Genomic DNA, 20,837 nt, shown 5'->3' on the forward strand with positions numbered 1-20,837 from the left:
TAAGATAAGTATTAATGTCTACATTGAGACTTAATATTTTACGTAGAGATTTAAATATAAATATTTACCTAAAATATTAAGTCTATTGTATTTAAGATTATAATGTATTTAAGTTGATAATTAGTAATGTGCTAATGCCTGCATACATAAAATAAATGTTTTAAAATGCTCAAAAAGCCTTTTGACATAAATATTTACTTGATGAGTAGCCAACAGTTTTTCTTAGCTGTGTTTATATATTTTCTATTTTATTCTATGTTGAAGGGCTTAATTGCCCCTATTTTTAATAAACACTATTTGTTTACATGTCCGCCATGGACATAGCTCTTCAGAAGTTGTATTAGGGGCGGGGCATGCTCATTCTAGACAGCTTTTGATTGGACGTTCAGGATGAGTCACTAATATTTTTACTCTATTTTCCCAGAACAGAAAAACTGTGCATTTTAAATGACACAAATCTTTAACTCTTATGCTATTTTTTTATTGGTCAATTGAGTTTAATTAATTATTCAAATATTACATTTGGGCATTTGTGGAAGAAGTTGAGGAGTGTGTTCATCTAATCCTGTGGATTGAAGTGCAAATTATGTTGTATTAAATATATTATTTGATGAAATATTAGGTATTTTTTTTATTAGTTAAGTAGACCATGGGGAATTTTGAAATTGGGTTTAATAATCTCCATCATGAACAACAAGCCTTGCAATGATTATATGAAAATGTGAACTCGCGAAAACCAGGCAAGATGTTGGTTATAGCGATCACAGTTTTCTTGTATCTAAACCTAAAACATGTTTGCTGCTCATATATGACCTGTAATCCTCTGTATGCTTCTCTCAGCCAATAGAAATCATATTGTAATTGCACATTGCAACGGCTGATAAAGATGTCTCCACTTTGAGAAAACCCAACTCAGGGGAAAAATCAATTTAGACACTGTTGCTGTTGTTAATCTTTTTTTCTTTTCCAAAATGAATTCTCGCACAGCAAGCAAACAGAAAAACAAATAGCCTGTGATGGTTTTAAGTAATTTAGAGTTATTGTAGTAATATTTTTAGAAGATTGTTCGTAACATTCATTGCACGTGGATTATTGATTATTCAGTGCAGTAATTCATTCTATTATGAGAAGCATTGTTACATCAAATTAACTGGAGAGAGGCCAAGCAAGCCTTAAAAACCCTAAACTAAACTAAATAATGACACAAATCATTTGTTTCAAATTCTGTTTGAATGAAGTTAATGAGTTCTTTTGTTGCATTAATGATACATTGTCAGTGAAGTCATATCCAAACTCTGGTGCTCCAGTTGTTTGAGATATGGGCTTCCTGCATAGGTCAAGATACGGTCAACATCTGTGCAGTTATCACAGCTGCCCGCACTTATGTAAAAGAGAGATCAATAAGTCTGAGAAAGATAAGACAGAAATATTGTTAATGGATCTGATGACGCTCAAAGATTTTCTTAATATTTATTATGCCCACTGGAAGTACTGTTTCACAGAACGTAAAAGATAAATAATAATAAATAAATAATTATCAGCCATATTTCTTAAGAAGCATTAGACAAATAGATATGTTTAGAGATATTTTGTAATATATAACTGATTGATTTACTAGAGAACACAGTTTGTACATACAAAGTGCAATGCACCCTATGTCCACTAGAGTGGTCTATTGTGCAGATACTGAAATCACTCAAACCCACAAATATATCAATCTGTAGAGCCACAGGAATGAGGTAAAGAGAGCAATGAAGTTCATTCTCATCAAGTTTGTTACATCAGATAATATCTGCATTTTTTAATGCATTATCTTTTTAATGGGTTCTGTGTGAGGACACAGCAGCCAGGCACAACATTTTGATTTCAAATCTTTCTTTAATGATGATGTAATGAGCATCTGAAAGACTGTAAAAGTAGTACATTGCTAGTTGTTTATAAGGCAATTATTTCATAGTCATACTCATACATCATCAACCATGGCAAGGTAAAGACAGACCACTAATATGCAACCTGCCAAAGCACATCAAGGGAAAAGTTGGCACTTTATGTAGTATTAAACTGTCAAGTGTGTACAATTACATAGTGTAAAATTTTCATGCATATTGTGAGCCGTTTGGAAAATCAGATTTTAAGAAAAACCTTATCTTTAATTTTATTTTGACAAAATGATCAGTGAAGGTTCTGGCTGGGTCTGAGGATGAGGCTGTTGTCACTTCAGAAATGTACTTCCCTTGAATGTACTGTGTGCTCAGTGGGCATGGTCTTTGTTGTATTATAAACAAATACACTGCAAAATAATGTTTAGCTTAACATAATTAATTGGAATGCTTCACAGTTCTTCCCTTGACTTTTTCTGACAATAAAGAGCCCCTGCCCGGCCTCAGCTACAAAACACAGTTTAACAGCAATCCTTAAATACAAATCAAAAACAGTTTTAAGAACTTTTTTAACTTATTTAAAAGTCACAGTTAAATAGCTTAGATATACAGTCATGTAACTGTAGATTTGTGTACAAATTTAAAAAGTATTTACCTAATATCTAAACAACTTTACTCGTCACGTGCTCTCCATTGCAAAGTCCTCTAATTCACTCATAGTTATAATATCTGTGTGTCTTTCATTGGTGTTAATGCTGTTTTCCGCATTCTGCGGATAAACATTCTGTCTCCACAGTTCGCTACCTGTCTCAAGCATATCCTGTTCGTCTGTTAACGCAGCCGGTGTTGACATTTCAGACGATGACCTCAAGGGTGGTAATGAAGACGCGGCCATTGGCAGAAACCCACGATACAGCATGTAGGGAGCGTTTAACATCTCCACCGATGCTGGCTGCGTTAGAGCATCTTGAGACCTCTGACGGACATTCAACTGTACGTATTTACCAGTTTCTGGGTCATAAAATGTCTTTTTCTTAACCGATAATGGTACGTCCAACATAAAGTACTGCCCTGAATTTGGGTCTTGCAAAAGCTTTCTCTGTGTCATTGGGAAAGGTTGGGCAACTATGCTGTGTGTTGGGTGGGTGTAATTTGGCTGGATGTCATACTGTGAAAGAGGAGGTGAGGCTTGTACCCCTGGAGGTGTTGACAGTATGTCCGAAGGTGAAGAGGGCATTTCGGCGACATCTCTGATTGATTTGGACTCTAGCTGTTCTTGGTTTTCAGGCGGCATCTTTGGGGTCTCTGCCTTTTTCATACGCCTCGTTGCGAGTCTTTGTGCTCGTCGAAGAGCTTTTTCAGATTTGGGGGGCACCGTTGGAGGTTTACCCAGTGGCCTCATATCACTACAGGCTGATTCTGGCCTTTCATAGCAGGCTGACTCTGGTCGTTCATAGCAGGCAGATGCAGGCCTTTGGTAGTTGTCTCTGTAGGTTTCATTCTTGGGCATGAAGGCCAAACGTATGTTAGCCAAATCTGTGAGGCTCGCTGTACAGTTGTCCATATCCTCTGACATTGTGCTGATGACAGAATGAGTTTCTTCTTCATCAAAAAGTTGGCTTCTTCTCTGATGGCTCTTTGATTGTTTTGTTGTGTATTCTGCTAAGGACAAGTTGTTGTGCAGTGTCTCTTTTACTTTATGGGGCCGATGGACAGCAATAGCTGGTTCATGTAAGACTGGAGGGTTAGCGGACTGTTTGGGGAGAATTTCATCTTCTTTCTCTGAACCGCTCAAGTGTTCCTTTGGTGAGCCAACTCTGAAGTCATCACATGACCTGTGAAAGCATGGTTTGACGGTTTTGGTCACAGAAGACGTTCTCATGGTATTATCCTTCACTCTGAACATGATGGGTTTCCCCATCGCTGGAGAAGAAGAGTTGGATCGCGGTCCTGTCGCGTGAACTTTACCATAGTCTGTTGGACTCAAAAACTGTCTATCTTCCCTTTTCTCTTCCTCTGATTTTTCATCTGAGTCTTTGTTTTGAGACATTTTGAAACTTGGAGGAGGTGGTTCACTTGTTTCCTTTGGCTTTAGTTCAGTATCAAGAGCATTTATTGTGTAATATTGTAGTTCTTCCATTTCTTCTCCAGGTGGTGATGTCATATGTATTTGGTTGTCTGCCAGTTTTACAGTGCTAGACGAAGGCAAGTTTGCAAGGGATTCTTGTCTTCCAGAATGAGAAATATTGCCCTTTTCAGTTGTTTTGTCATGAGTCAGTTGTCTTGATCTGCTTATTGTACCTTCGGCTTGCAATGGTACAGTATTTGTACCTTGGGGATTTTTGGGTTGATACAATTTATTTATTTCTCCTCTATTTGGATGCTCCATGAAAGCTGGTTTAGTGATTGATTCCTTATGGTTTGTTAAAGCCCTCAGTTGGGTGCCCATTGATGTGGCTCCACCTTGTGAACCTGAAGCTACCAGTGATATAGGTTTTGCTTGAGCTGTACTCATGCTGGGATTCAATTGATTGTCATTTTGTGAAAAGGTCTCTTTAACTGTTTGTTTTTTCAATTGCGATTTCTCCCTTGAAATTATCTCTCTTTTAGACTCTCCCCCTGTATCTGGCACATTTACATGTGAATCTTTATGAATTCTTAAAACTGACTGATCATAGAACTCTAGTTTGGGGAATACATCATGCTCTTTATTATCATCTTCAGCAGAGATAACTTTCAATCTAGCATAGTCTACGATAGCGGATATTTCTGGTCTAGACCCCTTGTTGTTCCTTTGTGTAGCCTCTGATTTGGATAATATACCTTCTTTACTTGTGTTCTGTTGATTTAGCTGAGAATTCTCTTGTTCATAACTTGCGCTTCCTTTTGTTTCGGGGACAAAACTTCTCCCTGGCTGAGACTGGTTTGTATTAGTCCGTTCAGCCTGTTTTGTCTCCGTAGCTTCAACATTTCTTTCTTTCTTCCCTCTGAGACTGTTTCTCTTTTCATTAACTTTCAAATCACCATTATGTTGTCCACTCAGACTTAATACAGGGTCTTCTTTCTTTATTTTGTCACTGTTCAGTGTAGGTTGTTTATTATCATAGATATTTATCTCTTGTTTCCGAACTGGTCCTTGACTGGTCTTTTCTGATTCACTTGGACCATTTTTCTTAGGTGGTGTGATTTCTTTTCCAACACCATATGTATGTTTTGGTGTCGTTTCACTGGTACCGTTCAATTTATCCACGGTTTTGGGTTCATTTTGGGTCTTCAATGGTAACGTCTTTTGCTCTGTAAAGTCTTTTTCACCCACACGGTCAGTCACGACTGCTCCTTTCTTTCCTTTCAAATGTTCCCTCTTTATCACTTCAAGTTGGTTTTTGTGGCCTGCCATGAATTCTTTGTTTGATGATACTTCCTCTGTAGACACTTTTATGTCCTCTAAGTTATTTTTTGGGACTTCAAAAGAGGCCTGGTCTTGTTTTACAACATAACACACATCCTCACCAATACTGCTAACTTTATCCTTATAATTATTAACATCTGTGGCAGCGCCATCTTTTAAAACCATCTTCATCCTGTTTGTAATTTCATTACCCGTTTTAAATTCAACTTGTAACTTTTCTTGTTCCCTCTTCTCCCCCAAATCCCCCTTTCCATTCTTTTGCAGAGTTTGGGCATCTTTGTTTGAGACAGACTTTTGTTTCATAGCTATTATAGAATCCTCTTGTTTTGACTCATGTGTAGTTTTCTGAACTTTTAAGTTAAATGTTTCTCTTCCATTTATTGTACTGTTTTGCGGCATAAATGTATCAGTATGATTAAACATTTTGTCTTCACCTTCCACCATTTGAGGCTTCTTTTTAGGTATTGTCCATCCAGTAAATGTACTTTCTGTGACTGTATCCTTTGCCATGGATGCATTAGAAATGGGTGCCTTTACAACTTCAGTATGTGTTGCTCTTCTTGATTCACTCGTTATTGCAGGTTGTTTAGCAGTCAGGGATGCATTCTCAGGTTTCTTTGGGGACTTTCTAGAATTAGATGCATCATCAGTAATGTTTCCTATCATCCTCAGACTTTGCGTTTTCTCAGTGTTTCTCATTTGCTCTTCAACTTTCTTTTCCTTTGACTGAATATCATTTCTCCTACTTTGCTCTGATGGGTCAATATTATGAGTAGCTTGATCTTGTTGTTCAACATTTTCTAAATCTTTTGCCATTAGGGTGGCATCTCTTGTAGAATGAACAAGTTTTGGTATATCGTTTCTTCTAATCTGTTGCTTTTCAGCCATGTTGTTGGAACAGGTTATTGAAGGGATATCATGTTGTGTTTGCTTGATTTTGCTCTCATTCTCTTTTAAAGGATGACTTGTAATGGATTCCTGCTGAATGGGTGTTTGTCTTGTGTCATCTGGATGTGTTTGTGTGTTATCCAAGCTTTTCTCTTTGGATGCCAGAGTTTTGTTGATTCCATGTTTTATTGTTTTTTGTGAATGGTGAGTTTCAATTTCCTCCTTTTCTTTTTTTTCTCTCTCATCCTGCATATGTTTTGATGTGAGATGAACGTGATCTCTGACTGGAAGCCCATATTTAACTAAGAGATCCTCATATGATGTACTGATTCTTCCTACGACACTTGACTTATCCGTGGTAGCAGGCGATTCACATTGTCCAATCTTGTCTTCTTTTTCTCCAATGTTTGAAGACACTTCAGTCTGTCTGTGAACGTCATCATGCTCATTGTCTACTTTGTCATTTTTAATATGAAAGCTTTCATCCTCCACACATCTCTCAGTTTCATCAGAACTCACTTCATCATGTTTTCCTGTATTTTGTTGATCATCAATATGACAGTTACTTGACACACAAATACTGTAGATCATAGGTTCATCGTCTAAAGCTGCTTCTGTTTTTCTTGACACACAAATACTGTAAATCATGGGTTCCTCTGCAGGATCCTCTTTGCTAGGTGTGAGAATGGTGATGTTTGATATATCTGCTGTGGATTTTTCATTCTGTGTTGAAACAGGCTGTCCATTGTCCTTTTGAGTTACACCCTCATCTACTAATACTTTATGCTGGGAGAAAACATTTGCTTCTAGTTTGTCTTCTGCTGCTTTTTTGGGTTTGGAATTGCCCGGATTCACTTCTTGAGGCTCTTTTGTGGACTTGTGATTGTTTTTCTCAAGTGATATATCTAATGGTCTAGGAAATCCTTGTTCTTTTTGTTTTGGGCTTGCACTTTTTGTACTTTTTTCTTCTGAATTGTTTTCTATTCTTGACATACTCTGATGGCTCCTGGGGAGTTCATTCTTGTCAAATGAGAGCAGAGTCTTTGTATTTTCATCATCTTGATGGAGTTCTTTTTGCTGACAGCTTTCTTTTGCTTTAGCTGATGCTATTTGTGTTAGTGATTGTTTATTTGTTCCTGGTTTTGACTGACTCTCCACCATTTGGTTTGCAGAGGTAGTTTCTACAGCTTTTACTTGTGAACTATTATTTTGTTGCTTAGCCAAGTCATTTTCCTTTGTTTTAATGTTTTTGATTATTAATGCTTGTCCGTCTTCATTATTAAAAGGTTTTAGTGTTTTTGGCTCCTGGGTTCTTTGTGAGGCTGGATTATTTGCTGGTACAGAGTTGATTCTGACCATATTTTCTGTTGATGATGCCTCTGAATCTGAACTGTGCCCAGAATTATGTTTGTAGGTTCTATTTAAAAGCTTCTCTGCATCTGCACTCAATGTATTTGTTTGAAGGTTTGAGGTGAGCTCTGATTTGGCAGGTTCCATTAGTCGTTTAGAAGGTGGAATTCCATTTTTAAACTTCATGTCACTTGATGAGGATGTCAGTTGACTAGCTGTAATCCCAGAGCTATTTTTGATTGGTTCATTTTTAGACTGCTCCACAGTAATCTTACTTTTATGATGTACATTAGGTTCCTCTGTGTTTCTGTCCAATCCCAAGAGAGAATTTTTATTCAAACTGCTGTTCGATTTTGTAGTCTTCGTGCTTGTAACTTGTAAGTCTTTTTTGGTTTGATCAGCAGGTTTAGTCATAGCTTTTTCAGAACAAGTATACTGACGGTCATACAGAATTTCTTTCTGATCATGCTGAATTGTTTGTTTTTCATTAAGGATTGCAGGTGGATTATGGGGACTGGAGTTTTCTGTCTTGACTGCTGCTGTCAAATGACCGGACATCAACTCACTTGGTGACATTTCATGTCTCTGCTTTGCAGATTCCTTGTTGGTGTTTACATCCTTTGGTGAGATTCGGGATGGCTGGTAGTTTTTCTGGACATCATTTTTTATATCTGCCACTCTGTCCGGAGTAAACGATTCTTTCTTCATCTCTTTATCATCTGCTGGATGTTTGTCATTCTGCCTTTCTATAGCCAAAGGTTTATATTTTACGTTCTCACCCTTCTTTTCCAATACTGCTTTCTGATTATCTTCAAAATGAAGAGGTTGTTTTTCCATTGATGGTGGAGATCCATTCTTGGGATGATCATTGTGTGTTTTAATTTGTCCTTTGTTCTGGGTAACACTGGAATAATTGATATCTGGTAAGTCTTTTTTGGTTTGATTAGCAGGTTTAGTCATAGATTTTTCAGAACAAGTATATTGACGTCCATACAGATTGTCTTTCTGATCATGCTGAATTGTTTGTTTTTCATTAAGGATTGCAGGTGGATTATGGGGACTGTAGTTTTCTGTCTTGACTGCTGCTGTCAAATGACCGGACATCAACTCACTTGGTGACATTTCATGTCTCTGCTTTGCAGATTCCTTGTTGGTGTTTACATCCTTTGGTGAGATTCGGGATGGCTGGTAGTTTTTCTGGACATCATTTTTTATATCTGCCTCTCTGTCTGGAGTAAACGTTTCTTTCTTCATCTCTTTATTATCTGCTGGATGCTTGTCATTCTGCCTTTCTATAGCCAAAGGTTTATATTTGACTTTTTCGCCCTTCTTCTCCGAGACTGCTTTCTGATTATCTTCAAAATCAAGAAGTTGTTTTTCCATTGATGGTGGAGATCCATTCTTGGGATGATCATTGTGTGTTTTAATTTGTTCTTTGTTCTGGGTAACACTGGAATAATTGATATCTGGTAAGTCTTTTTTTATTTGATCAGCGGGTTTAGTCGTAGCTTTTTCAGAACAAGTATACTGACGTCCATACAGATTGTCTTTCTGATCATGCTGAATTGTTTGTTTTTCATGAAGGATTGCAGGTGGATTATGGGGACTGGATTTTTCTGTCTTGACTGCTGCTGTCAAATGACCGGACATCAACTCACTTGGTGACATTTCATGTCTCTGCTTTGCAGATTCCTTGTTAGTGTTTACATCCTTTGGTGAGATTCGGGATGGCTGGTAGTTTTTCTGGACATCATTTTTTATATCTGCCACTCTGTCTGGAGTAAACGTTTCTTTCTTCATCTCTTTATCATCTGCTGGATGTTTGTCATTCTGCCTTTCTATAGCCAAAGGTTTATATTTTACGTTCTCACCCTTCTTCTCCGGGACTGCTTTCTGATTATCTTCAAAATGAAGAGGTTGTTTTTCCATTGATGGTGGAGATCCATTCTTGGGATGATCATTGTGTGTTTTAATTTGTTCTTTGTTCTGGGTAACACTGGAATAATTGATATCTGGTAAGTCTTTTTTGGTTTGATTAGCAGGTTTAGTCATAGATTTTTCAGAACAAGTATATTGACGTCCATACAGATTGTCTTTCTGATCATGCTGAATTGTTTGTTTTTCATTAAGGATTGCAGGTGGATTATGGGGACTGGAGTTTTCTGTCTTGACTGCTGCTGTCAAATGACCGGACATCAACTCACTTGGTGACATTTCATGTCTCTGCTTTGCAGATTCCTTGTTAGTGTTTACATCCTTTGGTGAGATTCGGGATGGCTGGTAGTTTTTCTGGACATCATTTTTTATATCTGCCACTCTGTCCGGAGTAAACGTTTCTTTCTTCATCTCTTTATCATCTGCTGAATGTTTGTCATTTTGCCTTTCTATAGCCAAAGGTTTATATTTTATGTTCTCGCCCTTCTTTTCCAATACTGCTTTCTGATTATCTTCAAAAAGATAAGATGGTTGTTTTTCCAATGATGGTGGAGATCCATTCTTGGGATGATCGTTGTGTGTTTTAATTTGTTCTTTGTTCTGGGTAACACTGGAATAAGTGATATCTTGAAACAAGTGATTCAGCTTGTCTGCTGTGATTTCCTTCCTAACAGAGTGACCTTCTTGACCATCACCATTGATATTCATGCTTGATTTTGTTGCATTTCTTGCAAGAATGCCTTGTTTGGCAAGTCCCTTTTCTTTAATCGCAGATATTTCCTTTTGAGCATGTGCTTTCAATTTCGACGTCAGTATTTCTTGTTTGCTTTGGCCTCTTTCCTTGTAAGAAAACACTCTTGTTGTGACCTTGTCAGGATCTTTAATCATTATTCTGTCAGTGTTAATGTTTGTTTCATTTGTATTGTGGAAATCCTTTCTTATATAGCCAGGTGATGGACTCGTGACATCCTGCACTTTGTAGCCTTGTTGTTCTTGCTCTTTTACAGGCTCTGAAATGGTTAGTTTATCAGCTGTATCGTATTTAATTAGATTTTGTGAGTGTTCTGATTTGGCCAAAACAAATGTATTATCCTTTAGTCTCCTTGCTTGCTCATTATCTCTAATGGCAAGAATATCATTGATGCTGAACCTGTCTTCTTGTTTAGTTGTATTATTTTGATCTGAGGTGTCAATTGGTACGACTGAATCTTTATCCTGCTGACCAGGATTTAGTGCACCGTTGTTGGTGGAAAACTCATTATGGTTTATGTGTATGGTACTTGATGATGTATTGGACATTTTATAACTCTTTGCAACAGTTTGTTCCATCATCTCTGATTGTTTTAGTGTCCATTGTACACTTTCCTTAGTGTGCCTATCTTCACTTGTCGATGCCATGTGCCACTGTTTGTTAGGCTCATACTTGTATGGCTGATATGAGTACAATCCTTCATTCTTTTGACCTCTATGGTCTTGTAAAGGTGCATGAGCTCTCTGATCAAATGTATTTTGCGTTGCCATACTGTTAGAAGACGCCGCTTGCTCAAGATCATTGTTGACATTGTAGCTTTGTAAACCACAATAGACTTCCTTTAGAGGAGATGTTTTGTTCTGGAGACTGTTTCTTGGTATTCCATATGATTCAGTAGGCTTTGAAAATGTGTTTAATTGTTTGTCATGTACAGATTTATCACCGTAAGGCGTTTTCCTGGGTGATATTGTGTCTTCCTCCTTTGCAAGTCGACCGAGTTTTATGTCTTTATTGACTTTCTGCATGTACGTTTCCTTTTGGACAGAATAACTGTCATTGGCAGAGTATTGCTTGGCGGTTGCCTTCCTCTGTTTGTCCATCTCAATCAGCGCTGCTATTTCTCCTCCAAATGGCCGTGATTCCGATCTTCCGTTTGTTTCCTTGACAGAACCAAGATGGTCCCAAGGACATCTTTCTTTAATGGCCTCGTTTTGGCTATATTCAAGACATGGTTTTCTTCCAAAGTCCTTTCTTTGTTTTAGATCATTTTCACTCATGTTATCGCTCTGACCGTATCTCTCTGATGTCTGAGCAGGCAGAGAATGTGTCGGTGGGTAAGCCTTTGGAAGCATATTTGCTATTTCTGGCCTAGCAGGACTAAAAGTACCGTTGAGATCTTTTAATTGACCTTGTGAAGTCAGAGAGCTTTTACCTTGTGCTGAAAGATTGTGTGTTGAGAGCTCTGTGTTAGCCAGCGGATCTGTGCTGTGAGAGTGACCTTCTGAACTTCCACGGAACGATTTGTAATTAGCTACTCCGTCCTGAATTTGAGTTGAAGCTAATGTCAAATTATCATATGATCCAAAGCCATCTGTATAATCTTTAGGGGTAAAGGGGGCTGCACTGGGCTCTCGGATTAGATTACATGAGGCCCGTGCATCCGTTCCAATCAAATTCTCCTGAGCCGTTTCTTGGGATACAAGAATATCCGAAAATCTGGATTCGCGGCCCTCCAGCTTTGACGCCTGCTTATTTCGATCTGTTATTTCTTGCCCTTTGAATCTAGTTGGACTGTATGTACTCTTGACTCTTTTTCGGTTGTCTTTGAGGTTGAACAGCAGACTTGAAGCTTTGGATTTGTAGCTGTCACGCAGATGTTTGACATCACTCTGAAGTTTAGGTTCAGTTTCACCCTGAGAGGAATAATCAGAAACAGAAGGAGTGTGTGCAAACTGCAGGATCTCAGACGTCTCTGTTTCTTGTCTTGTGTGAATAACCGGTGTGAGGAGCTGAGTGATGTTGAATGGCGTCACACTGCTAGGCACTGTGCTCTCGACCACTAACTCGTGCGCAACTTTGTTATTGCTAAACAAATTTGAATCCGGCCTGCATGTTCTCTCATTAGTAGGTGAGACCGTGGAGGGTCGGTTGCCTGGAAGTTTGTTCCTTACAAAGTTATTGTTTTTCTTCCAAGGTGGATAGTTGGAAGCCATCTCAGATTCACACCTCTTCTCAATCGCTGAGGCTTTCTGGAGGACCGTGGACCTGGAGCGCTGGCTGGGCACAACGTCCTGAATTTGTCTCTGATTGAATAGTCGACTTTCGCACAGAGAGTTAGGAATTCTGTTGTCGTCTTTCAGCTCTTTGTACATGGGAGAATCGTACCACCTTGGGAATTCACTAGCTGACATAAACCCTGACACATTCGTACTTTCAAAGGGGAACCTGTTGTACTCTTCCCACAGCTGGAAGGGACTGAATTCGCTATGGAAAAAACTGTTTGTGGAGTTCAATTCCTTGATCTTTCTTTTTGAAGAACTCATCAGGACTGTTGTGTCCATCTGGGCCACCGCGGCAGCCACGTCGGATGTGTAAAAATGGTTTCTGTAAGACTGAAAGGGGCCTGACTTAAAATTCTGATGATGTCCTGAGAACTCAGAGAGTTCTCTCTGGATGCTTAGCAGAGCTGATCTGTCCCATGATTCACTGCCAAAGTCTCTATACCTATCCCTTGCCAGAATAACGTCACACGTCCCACTGTCATGGTAACACTCCCCTGAACTAAAGGCTTTGATTAGAGATGACACCCTGGATGCGCTCCTGCTCTGCTGCCACGTCACCTCCTTGGAGCCATTGTTCATATAAGAAAAGCCTCCCTCCATGAAAGCCTGTTGCTGATGGGTTACATCCGTGTAAGAATGCTGGAATGTTGAGGCCATCTCGGACTGTCCTTCTGCCTCCCCTGAATCCTGAATCCTGTATGAAAATGTCTCCTGGGAGACTGTCTTTTGCTGGGTTTCCTTTGCAAAAGCATTATGTCGTTCGGTCGGAGACGAGGGGAATTCTGAGTCATTGTAAATGGCCTCCTCTCCAATGCACAGGCTCCTGAAGGCACGATCGGTGAGGTTGCTCACCTCCCTGTCCGTGTCATCCATAAAGCTGCCACTGCTGGATGTGTCACTGAAGCCATCTGAGTATTTGTGGTGGCCCTGCATGCTTCCCCGCTGGCCTGTGTGGCGCTTTTCCAGGGAGCTCATTTCACACTCTTACTCTCATGGACAGGTCACAGTTGTCCCTGTCAGTCTTCGAGATGGCTGACGCAGGGTGTCTTGCATTTAAGTAGTTCACCTTCTAAAAGGTGATCAAAATGCCTTCCTTTCCTGCAAGAGTAGCAGAGATGTCATAAACTCGCAGTTCACTGTAGTTCTCAACAAAGTTCTCGCAAATCACACTGCTATTGCTGAGTGATTCAGATGTCTAGTGCACAATTGACATTTTATAAAGTATGACATCCAAACCGTTGAGCTCCACCTTGCATACTGCACATTTATATCACGTGAAGTATATTTAGAGAAGGAAACTGCTTTCCATTCGTTCACAGGATCACATATTAACCTTCTCTGACACTTACATGCTTACAAGCACATGGCTTTCATATGGTAGTATTGGTAGAATTATAGAGCATTTGGTTCAAGCATTATATCCATGGTGGTTAAGGAGATTCGCCCTTCCATATGTATAGTGCTTTGAGTGCAGAGAGAAGTACTCTTATTATTATTATTATCTAATATTAGATCATTTGTGACCCTGGATCACAAAACCAGTCACAAGTAGCACGGGTATATTTGTAGCAATAGCCAACAATACATTGTATAGGTCAAAATTATCGATTTTTCTTTTATGCCAAAAATCATTAGGATATTAAGTAAAGATTATGTTCCATGAAGATATTTAGTAAATTTCCTACCGTAAATATATAAAACATTTATTTTTGTGAGTGAATGCAGCACAATCGCAAACATAAATGGACAACTTTAAAGGCGATTTACTCAATGTTTCCAGATTTTCAAATAGTTGTATCTCGGCCAAATAATGTCCTATCCTGAGAAACCATACATCAATGGAAATCTTATTTATTATTATTTATTATTATTAACCCATGTGACTGGTTTTGTGGTCCAGGGTCACATTTGGCCTTTTGTATGTTAATTGTTAACATTTTGATTTTACATATTACAATAGAAGGCATAAATTTTTATTACAGTTATGACAATTGAAAAATAAGATTAAATATGGATTCTTTAAATATTTAAGCTTCTTATGCAGAGCAAGATTCAGTACAACAAATGCAATGACAATTATTTCTAGATGCTTTGTTCATTCTGGGGAATAGCTATAAATACCCCCTACATTATTGTGGTTACAAATTTAAACACGCAAGTAAAAATAAATTCCCCTGATGCTTTGAAACATGCAAGACATTTTAGTGTGAATAACTTTTGAATACCCTTTGCTTTGCGTTGATGTAGTATATTGATAAAGTATATGTTTATACTTTATTAATCACTTGCAGAGTTGTTTGTGTTGTCTGAATGATTAAAAACGGTTCTCATGGTTGGATCAATGGTTCTCAGCCTAATCTTTAGATGAAAATAATATTATTTATTGATTATTGTTTTTAACAGAAGCAAAATAGGGTATTTGTTTGAAGCTGATTTGCATAGTCCACATAACTCTATTATTCTTGTCCCTGCCTGCCCTGCCTTCACAGAGCAGTTGGAACGCTACTGAAGCTACTTTCATACAGCAATGTAACCATAGACACATCCCTTTAATAATCAGATTAGTGCTCATCTAAGAAGACAGATTCTTAAACTGCCACTCCTACATTTTTAACATTTGGTTACATCTTTGCTTTTTACAAGTAGTATGACAACATAATAAATAGTAGTTAGGGTTAAACTGCATGTTCATCATATGTTTTATTTAAGATAAATTAATTAATTAATTAATTAGTACACTTAAAAGTATCATGGTTTTATTGCAATGATCATAGGTTGGATGCTGAATCACTCAAATCAAATGTGTTTAGCATTGCAGTATCCTTTAATGCTTTAAATGCAGTATGGTTCTCATGTCCACAAATAATAACACATTTTACATATTATGTTGTTCAATTATATATTTCTATAAACCATATAATAATAAGCAACACATTTTCAGTTTGATATTTTTATAACAGCTTGCATAAACTATATCCATGTAACATTCTGAACTCAAGTGAGCTTTTTTTCTTACCTTTTGCTCTTATATCTCATTTTTTAGTGGAGAAAATATTTCTCTTGCTTCAGAAAGAAGCCATTCCTTATCCGTAGCATACTATATGTGGCAAACTCTGAGGGTTCTCCTTAAAGTTGACAAAGAGCAGATGTAAAGGCCACTTTGTGCAAGGGCCCCGGCGGGGCTAAAGCAACGAGGGTTCAGAAGCAGAAACACGCTGAAATAGCAGTGGCATCAGGCAGAGACGATCGAGCTGGAAACATGGGATGAAGGCTTGAGACAGCACACGTATTGGAATAACCATGTGGTGTCAAGTGTCAAGCAGATAAAAAATAAAAAAAAAACAAGCCTGTAATTCTGTTGTGCCGTGCCAGGCCTTAATAGTCAAAATTACATTTGACCACCATTGGAGTTTATAATAAAAGAAAAAAGAAACCTGTTGTTTGTGGCATGACATGTATCCACTTGTGGAGTTGTTGTGGTGGATAGCATGTATCTAACCAGATGAACATGTGCCCATGGTCTAAAAATAGCTTGTTGCTTCACTAACAAGTGTCACCCACTTCTTTTGGCTGAATCGTGCCTTAGACTTGTCAACAGATGATATCTGATCCCTCCTTGGGATTTTTAGCCTTTTTCCATCCTGTATTTGTATCCCAATTTTCAGTTGTACTTAATACCAGCAACTGTCAGTTATTAAGGTTCAAGAACAATTTATAAACTGCACAGTCTCTGTCACCAGTTATCTTAATAAAAGGGGCGAATAAATGGGTCACAATAGGAGGGGTATTTTTTAAGCTGGCACCTCCCCCCTCAGTCAATCCATTTTCAAATGTCCTCCTGATGTCAAGCTGTCTCACGCCAGTCTTAACTTTGCAGCCAGGCACTGCTATAATAGGACATGGGTGCAGTGAGCTCTTTCCCAGGAGTCTTGGCTGCAGCAGAGGGCCTGGTGTGTAAAGGTGATGGACACTCACATATGGAGCAGCAGGGCCGCCCTCTCTCCTCTTTAGAGCTCTGTTGCTAAGCTCTCGTCAAAGCTGTTCCACTATCGCTCACCACTTCCTCACCACTCACAGCTGTAGTTTACAGCACTGCCTTATATCCTCAGCTGAACAAGTTGACATGTTATGATGAAAACAACATGAGTCTAACAGCTGAGAACATGAGCGATACAATTGCAGCACTAACATTTAGAAATGCCTAATTTTATATATATTTTTCATGAATTTTTGTAATAGTCATGTTTTCTAGGATTTGTTTTTGATAATTAAAAAGGCATGTTTTATACTACAATAATTTTTTCCTGGAGAAAAAAAATCTAAACGGCTACAAAACAAGATTTAGGCCTACTTAATTTTTTGTTTTCCAGTTTAAAATAAGACATTTTTAGGAAGAATTTCACAGTGTGAAATGTGAATATCATATATTTTATATATATATACACAGAATAATTTTTTTTCAGTGTAAAAACCTCTACATATTCTGCCATGTTGGGGATAGTGGGAGCAACTTTCGCTATCATGGGTAGATAAGATTTAAGGGGGCTCAGTGGGATACTGCACTCTTGTAAAAGTTCTGATTATATTACATGTGTGGCCTTGAGAGATCAGGTAGGTGCTGAACCCCATAACAGGCTGGAATGGTCTCTTCCAAGCACTGGTCATTCCCTCTGTGAATCACCCAGCATGACTTTTATGGGATCGTACTGCAATTACAGACATTCTGCTTGTCAAATATTTCTAAATGCTTTAAAAGGTAACAGATAACAATGTTGTTTTAATACACTCTTAGTTTATGTTTGAACAGCTGCAAATGCAGAGTTGTTGTCGAGATATTGAGACCACTGCTTGCACACTCTCTTTCGCTTTATTTTGGACTAAAAATATCTACAAACAATAATGCCTTTTGTATTTGTATGTGGATTGTCAGTATAAGCACATAAACGCTGTTTGTTGGCCCAACACAGCAACATCGGCTCAACCAATGGTGTGAGTTTGGGGGCGAGGCTATCTGTTTATCTAACCAAAGGCAGGCGGGGAGAGTGTTTAATCACTTTATCATTATATGAAGTCCACATAATACAAACTAAATGAATTGTGAGGGAGTTGTTGAATCTTAATTGAAATGACAGTTGGTTTTATATAAACTCTGTAGTGTGGCTTCTGTTATTTTCCTATCAAAGGCTAATAATTAACACCGTCAATAATCACAGTCACTGAAAGTACTTAAGCCATCAAATATTAGAATAACATCACTATACTCCCAGGCTCATTTACAAAATCCCGTTGAGAGAAAATAACGCATAGCCCTTCTTATGGCCTCTGTAATGTTCTCGGATATTGATTGTATCAGGGATATTAGCTGGTCTGTGACTTAATCAGCCACCGCCCCCATCTGAATAAAGCTTGAGCTAAATGACTCCCTCCTGAGGGGCCTGCTCTGTCTCTTTTTATTAAAACCCCACAGTCATTATAATGAAAATGTCAATAGATCTTCCCTTACATGCTTTTACAAGAGAAGGAACTGAATTGTGATGAATTCTGAGTGACAAAACACTTTTATATACAGCCCTATCTATTTGATTTAATTCATATCTTATGGGATTTTTTTAAAATGCTGATCCACTGGGCCTACTACAGTATTTCAGTGGTTCACAGCTAATAAGCCTGGTTCCAAACTTCCAAAGATCATGATTCAAGAGTTTTATTCCCAGAAATGTACGTCACGGTTTACTGACACTGCGAGGCTGGTGGGGAACGGCAACAGGCTATAATATGTAAATAATCTAGGACATTAAACAGTCCCATTTCCACGCTGGGTCTTTTTTAGAGTGCCACAACGCTGGTCCTCTGCATATCCAGTGGTATAATTATAAAACCAATTAACTGAGAATAATTTGCCCTAATGGCAGAGCCAATAAACAAACAAACTGAGCGAGTGATTTAATGGAAGGGTGTCTTTGTGTTGCTTTGTTGCCTTGCGAGTGGCCCAAATGAGTTTAACAAGAGCTCCCTCGAGATGCTACATATACCAGAGATATGAGAGAGCATCTCCTTTTGATTTCCCCTGATTCTCGACTCCCATTAAAGACTTTAAGAGGCATCTGTGGAGGTCGGTCGAGCACCTAACTGTACCTATAGCACTGACCATACCGGAGATGTCCGAAGTGGAGACCGGACCCGAGGCTCTTGTGTTAGCCGAGATGTTGTTGTGCGTGTTATTCCGTATCTCCCGCTGACTCGTGTATTACATTAACGAGCCACTTACTGATTGACTGAGAGCTTCTCTCCATGAGCCCTTTTAATCTACTCTGATATGAAATGCATGATTTCGCTGCAGGAGTCAGGTCTGCGGGTGGGCAATGTCTTAAACTGTAATTGAATAAGTGTAAGAATCACTGTGTCTTACATTAGCTACAAGGGTAACATAAGTGATAACGGTTCACACTTTTTGATTGGCGCACACATACACACACTGGTTTATACACATTCGGAGCAATTGGGACCTTCTAAACTATAAAAGCTATATATATATATATATATATATATATATATATATATATAAATCATAAAGTGAATGCGTTACTGAGTTGGATCCGTGTGAGAGGATCTGGCATCTACTGTTTTGTAGCCACATGGAGTCAGTGTAGAGTCCTGATAGCAGGAATGAATGTGGTATGTAATTATTTTACAATGAATTGAGTTTCTCTTGCATTTTGCTGGCCTGATTAACTGGTTAATTAGAATAGAAAAAAAGAAAAAAACAGGTGTTTTTGCAAAACCTGATAAATTAGCTTTAAAAAAACTAATTTGAACTACAGACGCAATGTCACTACATGTATTGTCTAAGGCGGTTTGGAATACCATCACATCATACTGATACTTCTGAAGGATATACAGGTATGAATGCTTAGATTGACTGTTTAGATTTCCAGTATGATGAAGGAACCAGATATGGTATCAGCTGTGATTTTTAAAGTTTCTTGACTTATTATAATATAGATACACACTATTGCACAGTGTTGAGTAAAGGTATGCTATAGTATTCCAATTTTATATCCAAAGCTGTGAAATACAGTCAATGTTGTAATCAATGAGTTGGAGGCAGCACTGAAAGATAAGTGGTAGTATTTTTAGACAATTGTTTATTGCTTGTTGACCATTGTTGACTGCGGAGACTGTGATCATGAGGCTTGCGTGCTTTGAAAGATGGGAAATGTCTGTAGATTAAAGTAGTGACCGACTGATTCCAGCATATCAACGTTTAATAATAACTGGCATTTTCTTGCACATGCTCCTTTGGTTGAGTTCAACATGTTTCATAAATTATTGTAGCCTGTGAAATTTTCAACAGGCTTTGTCTCCAGACAGCATATAACAACATGCTGTATTACATTTTTCCTTGATCCAGTAAGAACAATGGAACAATTTTTTCCAAAAAAAAGACAAAAGCTGAAGTATTGCACTGGCAAGGACACGTGTTAAGCTGTAGCCATATACTCTGTTGCTATATATAAGCACATTGTGTAATTCAACTCCTCTTGGCAGCAGTTCTCAGTAGGAGAAACCACTAGCTCAGCACATTACTCTACCCAATAAACCATTATGCTTCAAACCACGAGATGGGTGGACAAGAACTGTGTGCTGAAGACAGAAAACTGCATCCTGTGGACATATTTTCAGTAGTCAATGTTTAAAGTCTGTCATCATTTACTCATCATGTCATTCCAAACCTGTGACTTTCTTTCTTCCATAGAATACAAAGTATGATTTTTGAAAGACATTTTGGTCAGTTTGTAAATTGTTATACAAAGCTTTTATATATATTATGCATGGTGCATAAGATGTATGGACTATTTTTAAGATACTTTAATAGTTTTGCATCCTTTTTTAAAGCTTAAACGTCCCAATCATTGTAACTGCATAGAAGAAATGAATGAGTGCATTAAAATATCTCCTTTGTGTTTAACAGAAGAAAGAGTTTGGATCAGCATTAATAAAAAATTTTGGGGGAAGTTTTCAGCTTACATTTTAAACTATAGTATGAATAACAGTAAACCCAATTTTTACCACTGTCATAATAAATGTAATATTTATATAAAGGGGGTTTTGGACTCTCACTTTGGAAAGTGAGTCATTGTGAGACATGCCACTGTCTTCACTCATCATCTAAGCTGAGTTCTTAAACCTCACTGAGACCTGGCCGCTGCTCCTATACTTTCGGATGCTGTTGGTCCAGCTGAAAATTTGTGCTACTTCCAAAGGCGTACTTTTCACTGGCAGGGGGAGTGATTTCAGGATAGAGAAAGAAAATGAGTGTGGGTGAAAAAAAGAAAGACTGG

The 20,837-nt window shown here is 38.2% G+C and overlaps 1 protein-coding gene across 1 annotated transcript; it reads right to left on the reverse strand.

Annotated features, from left to right (window-relative positions):
- Positions 1-1,734: 1,734 nt before the first annotated feature.
- On the reverse strand, positions 1,735-15,976 carry cUnh10orf71 (chromosome Un C10orf71 homolog). The gene is made up of 2 exons (XM_084390903.1): positions 15,512-15,976; positions 1,735-13,593 (listed from the first exon to the last, which is right to left on the reverse strand). Exon 2 carries the CDS (start codon positions 13,468-13,470, stop codon positions 2,560-2,562), a length of 10,911 nt encoding a protein of 3,636 aa, XP_084247029.1. The 5' UTR covers positions 13,471-13,593; positions 15,512-15,976; the 3' UTR covers positions 1,735-2,559.
- Positions 15,977-20,837: the final 4,861 nt, after the last annotated feature.

The sequence above is a fragment of the Rutilus rutilus genome (assembly GCF_951802725.1).
Source record: "Rutilus rutilus genome assembly, chromosome: 20".
Lineage (NCBI taxonomy): Eukaryota > Metazoa > Chordata > Actinopteri > Cypriniformes > Leuciscidae > Rutilus > Rutilus rutilus.